The following is a 12756-nucleotide window of genomic DNA, read 5'->3' as shown; positions in this document are numbered from 1 at the left end:
AAAAATTCACCAGAGTTTATGACGTTGAAACATAATAAAAGATAAACAAATCCACTTTGCAATACATAAATATATCTTTGAACAATGACCAATTGTAAACATCCAATTTTCAACAATAATAATGACTTTTTTTTTTTCGTCTAAATTAATTTTATTTTGTTGCTGGAAAATTTAATTTAATTATCCTGCTACTGGACGAAATAATTTGAGATTATGTTTTGAACTTTTTACTTTTAAAGTCAATATATTATTCTCATGGATAAATGTCAGAGCAGAGCAGAAACTTTGAGTAGACATGAGACTAATGAAATTTTGTTAATTTTCCTGTTTTTTGTCAAAGGCAACATTTTTTCGTTGCTTTGTAAGTTGTATTTTTATTTTATATATTAATTAATCAAAATATTTTATCTAAAACAAGTTTTAAAAATTCCACTGTTATACAGTTTAAAAAAAAATGGTGCATCAAATAAAAAATTAAGCTTTAAAATATTCTCTTTGATTGGAATAAAAAATTTTCTAACAAACAATTCATCACAATTTTTCAATTAAATAAATGACATTGTTATAAATTAGTCGTAAATCTGTAAAATATTATTCTCAGTAAATTTGAAACATTTTCGAAACAAAAGATACACTCTCGTAGAATTAATCCGCTAATGTATCTACTTTATCTGTATACGTAGTTTGATAAAGTAGCCGAAAATGTTCTTCTGTAATCCAATAAGTGCACATAAACAATTTCACAATACAGTACAACGCTGAAGAGGCGTGTCCTTAAGTATTCAGTATTATAGAAGTTAACGGTCGCTTCTATAATTATGGAAGTCCTGGTACAAACTCACCGATTTGCATTTCAAACCGCTATTGTAATCCTTAAGAGAGAGAGAGAGAGAAAGGGAGGAAAAGGAAGATGGAAAATGATGTAGTCACATACATAAAAGGAGAGAGAATCAGAGTAGAATGAGACATAATAGCAAATATCTTTGTCTATCAAATGGATATGCTTTCCCACAATTATCCAGCCATATGTTCAATTTCCAACCACTTATTAGCATTTCTATAATCTATGATAATAATATTTATAAAAACAATATCATTTCACATTTGTTACTTATTTATTCTCACTCCAGGAATTTATTGAAAAGTTGTTTTTTTTTATCCGTAGGATCAATAAGGGAGAATTATGATAAATTTGTTGAAAAAAAACAGACCATTTTTGAATTTTATTAATAATAAAAATGAAAGAATTATTTATGAAATATTTTTTATTAAAGTTTTTGAATGATAAAAATATTAATGATGGATTATTTTTCAGGATATGTCGGACGTGTGTGTAGGAACGAGTGTGGGGACCATAACAGAACCTGAATGTTTAGGTCCTTGTGAGCCTGGAACGTCGGTGACATTGGAAGGAATAGTATGGCACGAGACAGAAGGAGGTGAGTGTTTATATAATAATTACTTTAATAATAAAAACAATAAAACTATGAACAAAAAAAAATGAAAAGTGAATAATAAACATACTAGAGTTATAAAGTACCTGATTATATAAAATAATTCTTTATATTCAAGATAAAAAATATGAGAGAGATATATCTTATTATATATTTTCTCTCAACTTTTATTTGCGGAGAAAACTTAATGGAAGTATGAAAATTCCTCTGGAAAAAAGAAAAACTTTTACGGAGCGTTGAAAATGGTAAACAGAGATGAAGAATTGACTCTAACTCAAGTTGAATGAGACAGAGAAAATCGTTGAAAATACTGTGCTCTGCTCCGGATGAAAGCAAATTTCTACTCTTCCACATTTCTTTCTTGAATACATTTGAATGAGAAATTAATTTGCTCTCGACGAGCACTCTCCAAAAGTTCAAATCTCCACCTTTAAAATTTCTATTCTTCATATCTTTTGTCTCTCGTTGTTTCCTGTCAACTATTTCAATGGACTTGTATATCATCAGAATTTTTTTTACTCTTCATGTCTCTCTTGTCACCACTGGAATTAAAAAAAAAATTCATTTAGTATCAACAATTGAAAAAATATCTATTTTCTTCTCTACTCATAAAATTCACATTATTGTTGAATTTTACTGCAAGATTGTTGTTGTTGTTGACCTGGAATTTATTTATTCCTTTTTTTTCAGTCATTATTTAGATATAAAAATATTTTCTCTAGTATTTTATAATTACCTGTCAATTTACTGCTATTCTATTTTATATATAATTTTACTGCTACATAGTCAGTTTATAGAAGCCTTTAAGAAAATAAGGAAACATATAAGGATAAAGTAATATTGAAGAAAAGTCTACATCTTCTATATTTTATGTTACAATTTGAGTCATGTAATTTGTAGTCTCGAAGCACCGACACTCCTCTGGGATGGGTCTGAAACATGACATCCGCAGCAAAGTTGCCTAGACAACTTTTGTACATTACTTCTTATTCATTATTATTCTTGTTACATACTCTCTTTCTATTTAAACCACACTTACCAGTTTACTTAAATATTCAATAATATCAATAATTTTTTTTGCGTACTTATTTTAAATGTTATTTTATACACTCGGAAAAAAAAAAAAATATGCATCGGAAATTAATGAATATTTATTTATGATAATTACTTCAATCATAATTCTAGAAATAGAAAATATCACTTCAACATTTCTAACAAATCATTATTATTTCCTATTAATTTTCTTTTACTTACTTCAAAATACTTCAATAAATATTTAGCAGTTTTTTTTTTTATTTATTTAATATATTTGATGAATATTCTTCAAGCTTTCCCCAGTTAGAGTATCATTTTTATTAGTAAGGAATTATATATATATATAGAAATATTATTGACCATTTAAAAGATAAGATTATTTATGAATTTTAAATTTAAAATTATTTATACATGATGCAATGCATAATCTCATTTTAAGTCTGAACTTCAGAATTCATAATCTTGTTTTCTTAATGGCCAATTAATTTTTTATTTACATCATTCTTTTCAATATGATTTAGATTATGGCAACGCCATGTTTGAACAAAAAATTCGTTTTTTTTTTTTAAATATTTAATCCAACATCAATAAATTATTTATTACTAAAATAAATTTTCAGCTTATCTATAGTGTATGAAAATAGTTTTAAAAATTCAATAACTAATTTTGCCATGATTTAGTCTAATGTAATTCATTTATTTTCACAAATTCAATGCCTGTAAATTTTTTAATCACGCAATAAATCAATTTGAAAAGTAAAAATGCATGAAACTATTAAACTCAAATCATATCTCTATGATATTTTTATTTATTTAATATCAATTCATAGCTTATAAATAATGCATCTTGATACACTGTAATGCTAATATCTCCAATGTTCTGGAAATAAATAAATGTTCACATCATTTTATCGCTGAATGAAATATTTAGTATAAATATTAGAATACATTTAATGTCATAGGTCAAAGATATTTATATGAATGAGAAGAGTATTAGGGAATCTATATATTTATTGAATCTCAATTGAATACTTGAGCAATCTGTCGATGTCCATCATTCCTTGGATTTTATTCAACCTCTGTTGAAAACCGACTACTCCATTCCCAACTCAATCTTTTTGCTTTTAACTTTTTTCATTTCTTGCTTTTATATTCCTTCACGTATAATTTTCTCCATCTCTTGTACGTTGATACTCTCTTTCAGTTTCTTTCTTTTTTAAACCTGCGAGAGAAAAAAGGAGGAGGAGGAGGAGAATGAGTGAAAGAAAAATGGTAGTAGGACCCGTTCCAATGAGAATGTGAGACGTTTCAATAAAGAAAAGAAAACGTTAAAAATTCCTGAGTCAGTCTTTTATCATAATTCTTCATCCCTTTTTTTAGTCCTAATTCACATTGATGAGAATTCTTCATGATGTTCATCAGTTTTCGCGCTCAAGTTCGTGCCAACTTTCAATTAGAATTTAATCGGCGACAAATTCATAAGATTCTTTATGACTGGAGATTATATATTTTACGGCTGCTATTCAAGCCAATAAAATCTTTTCATAAGCTTGAAAGTACATTTTTTTTGGCAATGTATAAAGTAAACTGAAAGAGAAGAGTAGAATGTAAAAATTTAAAATGTTTTTGAAAAAATATTTATATAAAGAGTAACAAATATTTGTGTAATATAAAATGAAAAAAAAGCGCAATATTCTATGAGCTTGTTCTACAAACAGGATGTATGATAAAAGGTCTTCTGTGATAGTTTGAAAAGCTTTGTTGTCGATGTCGTGGACGTTGATGAAGACGATGGAAGTAGAGATGGTGGTAGAATATAGTAGGTAGGTAGGAGTTTGCAAGCGAGCGCAGCTCGTTATCGATCCTCTGGCGCTTTTCTATCTCACTCAGTCTCAGACAAAGATAGAAAGTGATTGAGTCTTCTTGACTTTCTTGCTTCTCAGTGAACGCTGATGAGGATAAAAGAAACCTCCGATGTATTTCTTTGAAGTACACTACTCGTCATCGAATTTCCTGTTAGTAATGAAATTTTTTCATATTTTTTATACCTGCTAATTTAAAAGCATTCAAAAATTATACTAAATTATTCATCCTTAGAGAATACATTTGATGAAATTTCAACAAAAACTGGATTTTCATTTCAACAGTTCTCACAGTAATCAACATTTTATTCAACATCCTAAAAAGTAGTTGAAAAATAAAAAAAAACGAATACTCCAAACGATACTCATTGTCAATATTTATTTAAAATAAAAGTCAAAAATACTTGAAGTGTTTTTATCCCACTTGATTTTCGCTCCTTTCAATCAAATATTTAATTCATGACTTAGTCTCTTGAAAAATCATTGATTATTCAACATTTACTCAAAGAGTATTTGATTTATAGTTAAGATACTGGACGATTTGAAGACAACAATAAATCGTCCAGCTTGATTTCATCGTTGGTTGTATTTGGATGCTGGAAAATTTTCGCTTGGGATTGTACCAGAAGGTGAGGTCTATATAGCGACTGGGTCTTTATTGGAAGCCAAGCCCCTCGGCACTCAAGAGCGAACCCCTCTCATCCTCGTCTCCAACTCACTGATTCCTCTTTTTCCTTGCTTCAAGCGTGCTTCTCATGTTCCTTCCTCTTCTTCCACTTATCCGGTCTCTTTTCTTCTCTCTCATTCACTTATACTGTTCATTCGTCTCCACTGCAGTGGAGAATTCTCTTTTACTCATTCTCTTGTTCATTCTCTTTTGCTCTTCGCGAGACCACCTTTGCTTCAAAGTCTTACTCTCCAACACACTGTGAGCTTTCTCTGAGATTTGTTCCCACACCATCAAGTCGTTCCGTCGCGGTTCACCAACTAACACGACATACAATCGAACTTTGATGGTATTCCAAGACGCGCAGAAGTTTCATCGAATCACATTTTTCATCCTGAGAATACTCTTGGCGTCATACCAATTACATTGCTGATATTTCTCAAATTCTATTCATTTTTTCTCCTCACTTCTCTTCTATTTTAACATAATACTTAATTTTTATTCTTTCAATGTTGAAATCCATTTAGCAGTAAGTAAAAGATAATAAAGAAAAAAAAGTAAAATATTCTACGGCTTCTCTATTCATTAGTCATGTCAAAGCATTCATCGCCTAGTCGCGTCTCGTTCGACCTCTGTAAATGGACACTCGTGAACCATTAACGGCTATTTATCCGCCTCGTTGGTCACACGTTAAGCGAACATTTTAAGAGTATACTAGAGAACGAATGATGCATGAGAAAAGAGCAAGTAGAACGAAGACAGTTGATTACTTTAACTATTCTATATCGAGCATCAAGCTACTCTTTTTTTGCTAAGACTCTTTTAACCTTTCTATGAGTCAATAAGAGTGATGTAAATAACTAAATTTTAGTTTTTATTACAATACATGAATATAAAGTAATTTAATTCTCAACTTCTTTTTTAAATCTTCAAATATATATTCACTTTTCATGAATAGCTTTATTGTTTATAATGATACTAAAAGATAAAAATATTTAAACAATACATAAATTTACTATTTAAGATGTTCTGTTTTTTGCTGCAGGTGTATTAGTTGTGAATGTAACGTGGCGAGGCAAAACGTATGTCGGTACGCTGTTAGATTGTACACGACATGACTGGGCACCTCCACGATTCTGTGATTCACCTACAAGCGACCTCGATGCGAGGACACCGAAGGGTCGAGGAAAACGTGGTCGAGCAGCAGCAAATGCGACGCCTGGTAATGACCTCAGCAATTTTACTGAAACGAGGAGTTCAGTACATAGCAAATTAAGGAATGGTGGTAAAGGACGAAGAGGTCCTCAAGGATCACCAGCTGCAAGTCCTAGTCCTGCAGCATTTGTACCTCCACGACCTGATCCCGCAGCCAAGCGGAAATCTCGAGCTCCTGAAGAAGAGGAGAAGAGTAAAAGGAGAGCACCACCGCCTACGCCACCAAGCGGTTCACCGCCAGCGAGTCCGGTGTTGCTAGAGTGCCCTGAACCTAACTGTAGTAAAAAGTACAAACATATTAATGGACTAAAATATCACCAGAGTCATGCTCATGGGTCTGCAGATGATGAAGATACCAAGGAAGGTGTCACAAGTATGTCGGAGAATGATGAAAGTAATATTGAAGCGCCAAGTCCGGCAACACCTGTTAAATCACCTGTGGAGAAACCAGAAGGTACGCCAGTTCGAGCAACGAGTCCTCCAGCTAATGCAATACCTTCTGAAACTCCAACACCACCACCTCGAGTGCCGTCACCGACGGCTGATCAACCTACGCCACTTCTTGCAGATAAAACGAGTATAGTTAAGCCAGGAGTCTTGAGGTTTGGTCAAGAGGATTTACCCGCATCGACGGCCGCTGTACAGCAAAGTCCAAGGCCGCAAATTCAACAAGTTCCACCTGCAAACCCGCCACAAAGTCCGAGCCCGCATCCAAGTCAATCGCCAAGGCCTGTACCGTCACCTCATCCCAATCCAAGCATTCCTCAGCCAATAAATATACCTCAACCACCTCAACCGACGCAGGTGGTTCAGCATCAAACACAAAATCAATTACTTCAAGCTCCACAAAATTTATCAAGTCAAAATTTATCGAGTCAGTCATTGCAACAGGGACAATCGTTACAAAGTCCTCAACCACAACTACAACCTGCACATCAACTTCAACCAATGCAACATCCAGTTCAAACACAGCTCGGACAACCGGCACCTGCGCATATGGTTCATCAATCTGGACTTCAACAGCAACAACAACAGCAGCAGTCTCAGCAAAGCTTACAAGCATTAAATCAACATCCGGGTCTACAAAGTCTTGCCACGCAAATTGGCCAACAACCTGGTTTACAAAATACGACACCGACTGGTCATCCAGTGCAATCTCATATGCAATATCCAAATGTTGGGCTTCATACGAAGATGCCACAATTCAAAGTCAAACCAACAGCAGCATTAATGCCAGAGCAGGATAAAAATAAAGATCCACGCACGCCAAAGCCTCAGGGTTATAAGAAAAAATCGAGAAAGTCTCCAGGTGGTAGTCCGCATCCTTCGCCATTAGAAGCTCCTATTGTTGATTCAGCAAGAGAAGATGTACAAAGTCCGGCGTATTCTGACATATCAGATGATGGAGCGCCTGTACTGGAAGTTGAGTCAGCAGACAAATTGAAGCAAGGACAGGAAAAGGATGTAAAGTCTGGAACGCAGACTCATTTACCTCCACACTTTGGTATGTATCCTTATTACACACAACCACCTTATCTGGTACCAAGTGTACAAGACAAGTCTGGTGAACAAAAACCCAGTGACTTGACGCCAAAACAAGATGTCAAGCCACTGAATATACCACAAATGCCGTCGATGGCAAGTTTACAAAATTCTGAGAAAGATAAAAAAGAATTAAATCCACCACCTCAACAACAATCTCATTATTATGGTGGTTATGGAAGTTATATACCTCCAGGTTATTCATACCAACCTCAATCAGTCTCACAAGCGCCTCCACCACAGCAACAGAGTCAACAAGAGGTTGAACATGAACAGAAAGCGAAGATTAAACAAGAATCTCAGCAGCAACAAACGGGTCTTAAAGACAAGCAGCATGAGAATCATCAAATATTGAAAGAGAGTATAGAGATGAAGAGTCAAATGAGTCCGTATCATGTTTACCACGGCTCACAAAGTCAAAGAGCACCACCAGCACCTGGTCCAGTTCAAGATGACAGAAGGTATTATTTGTATCCTGGTGATCAAAGGCGGAAAGATGAGCCAGTAAAAGCACCACAACAAGCGAAACCTCCTCCACCGAGTCCGAAACATCAACCAAAACAAGAAAAACCTCAGGATCTTGGGAAGAGTGAAGATTCGAAAAATAAACAAGAAGGTGTTAAGCCAACAATGGAAACACAGGGACCACCACCACCACCTACGTCGCAGTATGCGTATATTCATCCTGGATATATGCCACCGCAACATTATGGTGGAATACCATTCGATCCTGGACACCCAGTATATCGAGGTTTAAGTCCAATGCTGGTGCCAGGACCCTATTCTGGAAATCCCTACCTCCATCAGCTTCCACGGTATCATGCACCAGAAGATCTCAGTAGACCGCCAGGTGGAAAAGCTCTCGATCTTCTTCAGCATCATGCCAGTCAATATTATTCAACGCACAAAATTCATGAACTTCAAGAGCGTGCTTTGAAATCACCAACTCCAAAGACGTCAGCCGCGTCGGCTAGTCCTTCAGCAGCGGGTCCAACGCCTGCTAGACCACCTAGTGGTCCACCTACGTCTGCAGCAGGTGGTCCTGGACCACCTCCTGGTCAGGGTCAACAACAAGGATCTAAACAACAGTCTGGTGGTAATCCTCAACAACCTGGACCTGGTGATTCCGGTAATGGAAATCTTGGGAAAGATAATAGATCACCTCCACCTCAAAGGCATGTCCATACTCATCACCACACACATGTTGGATTGGGATATCCGTTGTTGACAGGACAATATCCCGCGCCCTATGGAGGTAAGCCACTTGTCAGACCCTGACAGTAAGGCTTCCGGCGATCCGCGGCTCCAACTCAATGAATTCGTCGATTAGCAGGTGGCCAAATCCCCGAAGCGTTCTATGAAGACGCTACGTGAAAAAATAAACAGTTGTAAATACTAGTAATATAGCTAAAAAAAAAAAACTCGTTGTGAACGCGACAACCAAAATTAGCTGCACAAAGACAATTTTTTTCAGTATATCTAGAAAGAAAAAAAAAAGCATCGAAACATTTCATGTGCAAGATAATAATACGAGTGTAGAATAAACAAAGTAATAAATCGTATATTAAATATTGAAGATTTATAGGCTAGTTCAGGCTGTGATAATTATTTGTCGTTTATTGACTTTGATAATACCGTCAAGTGTAAAAAAAAAAAATTAAAATATTGAGCACGAGTTTTTGTATTCTGTCCAAGCATACTTACGTATACCTATATATAAAGTGAAACGTGATAGATATTAGGTGGATAATCGATAGAGCTTATCGCGTGCTTCATTAGATACTTTTTAGTCTTCCACATGAATTTTTTAAGTCTGGAAACTCAATGGAATTTTATTAATTTACCTTGATCGGAAATTAATATAAATTCCAATTGTATATAGTTCCAAAAAAAGATTAAAAAAAAAGGAAAACAAAAATCAGAGAGATTAGAATAAATTGAAACAGTTTATTGAAGCGTGAATCAAAGTTGAATAGATTAAATGTAGCGTTCACTGCCAGGATTCTCGCAATTGCGGATTCCCTTTAAAATGAATTACTCGCGATTTCCTGAATTCTGTCCCACAAGATATAAAAGAAAACTCATTGAATGATTTTCTTCATCAATTCCTTTCTACTCTCTATTCTTATCCCATCATTGTGTCCTTAGCATGGCCAACCGACGGCGTTGTTTGACACGAGCTGGAGTCGGGCGGGATTGCTGATAATTAATTAACCAGAAAAAAAAAAAAATGATTAACTTTTGTAACATTAATTTTAAAAGACGAACTCGAAGACGACTAGCGATTCGACATTTTTAATTTCCTTTTAAAAAACAAACTCAAAGCTGAATGACTTTTTTCTGTAAATAAAATTTTTAATTAACTTTTTAACGATGTGTAGTAAATGTTAACAATTCATAAAAAAGATAAAAAGCATTAAAAATTTTGTTTTATACGATTGAATAACATATCGGTGATGATTAAGCAGAAATAGCAAATAACTCACATGGCTAATAAAGATATTAAAGATGTTAACGTTATTTAATATGTGTAAAATGATAGTTATAATGAGCATAGATGATTGTAATTGGTATTGGATGTTCATTAACGAGGCTAGCAAAGCATGTCGGATTGCAGTCGTGCACGAGGTCGAAACAAAGAGCCATTAATGGTCTGACGTGACGTCTATGTATGTGTGTTGCAGCGGCCGTGCTGGCGAGTCAGCAGGCTGCCGCAGTAGCTGCTTCGGTGATCTCGCCCTTCCCACCCAAGTGACCCACGGCCCCCGCTCCCGTTCCCGCCGCCGGAAACTCTGCACAAACCCACCACACGCATCCAGCCACCGTAACTGGTGGTGCGGGACACTCGCACGGGAACCCCGGCAGGCAGCAGTAGGACAGATTTTTGGTTGGCTACAAAGCCCCCCAAAGGGATGACAATCACAACATCATGATGAATACAAGTCTGAGGATCATAGTGATAAACTAGCATTCATCAATGTGATCTGTGTTTATGCCACTAAATTATATTTTTGGATTTGCGTGGAACTATGCTACGAGGTCGTCCTAGTCCTAGCTTCCTTAGTCCGGGACTCTCCAAAGGTATACGTATGTGCGAGGAGTCTAATTAGTTAGGCATTTTTTTATCTTGTCAAAACGTCTAATTATTTCTGTTCTCACTTAAATTAAACAAAATTGTTCGTTTTTTTCTTTCTTTTAGAATGATGAGAAAATATTTAAATATTGATAATTGTGAAAGATACAAAGATATCATTAATTCAATGACATAATTAATGAATTGTTAATTGATTAATTATTTAATTAACTAACTGATAAAAAAGATCTCGGAATTAAAAAGCAGCTTAGCATATGTGCGGCGATAATTGTATACTTAAAAATGGATAGTAGACATTAATAAATGAAAATTAATGTAAATTCAATTATTAGGAAGATGAAAATAATTTTTATTGCAAGTCAAAGTTTTAATTATTAATTGTTAGAAAAAAAAAACAGACAAACAAACTCGCTGAATGATTGATAATTAAGTGTCTCAAACTCCTGGCATTTATTTTTAAATATTTAGACAACCAAGGAGTAGAGAAACGTAATATAAAAATTTTTTATTATGTTGGGAGGATTTTTGAGGGGACCACACTAAATTCCAAAGCACTACATAAATGTTACGTGACCAAACTTCTTTTATGAATAATAAATAAGTCACGATTAGAATCTTCAGCGGGAGGCAATTTTTTAGTGAATATTTTTCCTTTTTTTTATTATTGTAATTAATTTGTTTTTTTTTTTAGATAAGTTTTACTTACATCACTAGTCTATTATGATGAGACATGTGACGTATTTTAATGGAATGAAAAACCTCGCAAATTTTTGTAGAAAAAAGAAAAATATAAACGGCGATTTGACAATTATGAAAAATTTTAACATTAGAGGAGAATTTTGAAATTAATTAAAAAAGAAAAATTCTTAACAATACTCTTGTAATGAAAAATAATCATTTCTTATAAAAAAAAAGGGACTGAGGTCCGGAAACCTCACCTCGAGGAATCAACGAATCCTCTTTTTTTGTAAATAATGTATTTAAAAGAAAACGAAATATGTTTAAGTATATATATAAATAAATGTATTCGTATTATAAAATGTAACTATACATAAATTGTATGAATGCTTAAAATTTTTAGTAATTAAAACAAAAAAACTACATTATGTATAATTATGAAACAACATGTATGTATATGCAAATAATTGCAGAGATATTCGTACCTTTAAACAGACATTTCACAACTATAATAAACGAATAAAAAAATTTAAAAAAAATCCTTGTAATTAAATTGGCATGATGCTAAATGAATTAAACGGGGAAAAAGCTATACGTTAAAGAAATGTTCTGTTATTCTTTTTTATTAATAAAAGAATTGAATAAAGGAATAAAAACGAAATATCTCAACTAGTGTTGATTAAATATGAATTGTTTAAGACCTGCTTTTTTGACAAATAGCAAGTCTTGGTAGACTGAAATTCACGAATATTATATACATAAAATTCAAACATAATCGCATTCCTATTTGGTAGTTTGAATTTTTGTATTAAAATGTGGGACTATTGATTGAGTAGTAATCTATTTAAATATAACTGACAATTCGTGAGTTGATACAATATAAAGATGAAATAATTATTAACAAATTGTTTTCATTGTAAAATAAAAATGTGAGAGTGTTTTTAATTTTAAGATGTATGAGTAGACAAATAGAGAGAATGATAAAAGTGTGATAGATTTAATAAAACAATTCATTATCCGAATCAATGTATTTTATTGTAATATTGTAAAGAATAATTGCATATTTCGATTTTTGTAGAGAAACGTGCGTAAACTTGAAAAAAAAATTTTACTTGTAGAAAATTTATTATGTAATATTAACATAATAAAAGAATATATAAAGGATATTTCGTAAGGGAGAAATCATGATTCTAAATAATTAAGAAGCGTT

The 12756-nt window shown here is 33.5% G+C and overlaps 1 protein-coding gene across 7 annotated transcripts in view; it reads left to right on the top strand.

Annotated features, from left to right (window-relative positions):
- sbb (scribbler) overlaps positions 1 to 12552 on the top strand; it is a 104381-nt gene extending 91829 nt beyond the window's left edge. For 6 of the 7 annotated variants that reach the window (XM_035080618.1, XM_035080615.1, XM_035080616.1 and 3 more), the window contains 3 exons: positions 1316 to 1439; positions 6060 to 9029; positions 10459 to 12552. In XM_035080618.1, coding sequence (XP_034936509.1) covers positions 1316 to 1439; positions 6060 to 9029; positions 10459 to 10529 — 3165 coding nt within the window. In that variant the 3' untranslated portion in view covers positions 10530 to 12552. The remainder of the gene's footprint in view (positions 1 to 1315; positions 1440 to 6059; positions 9030 to 10458) is intronic. The other variant, XM_035080620.1, reaches the window with a different exon arrangement.
- Positions 12553 to 12756: the final 204 nt, after the last annotated feature.

This window comes from Chelonus insularis, unplaced genomic scaffold, assembly GCF_013357705.1.
Source record: "Chelonus insularis isolate UGA/USDA-ARS -01 unplaced genomic scaffold, ASM1335770v1 contig_310_pilon, whole genome shotgun sequence".
In the NCBI taxonomy this organism is placed as follows: Eukaryota; Metazoa; Arthropoda; class Insecta; order Hymenoptera; family Braconidae; genus Chelonus; species Chelonus insularis.
Note: the sequence above shows the minus strand (reverse complement) of the source record. Positions and strands in the feature narration are given on the sequence as shown.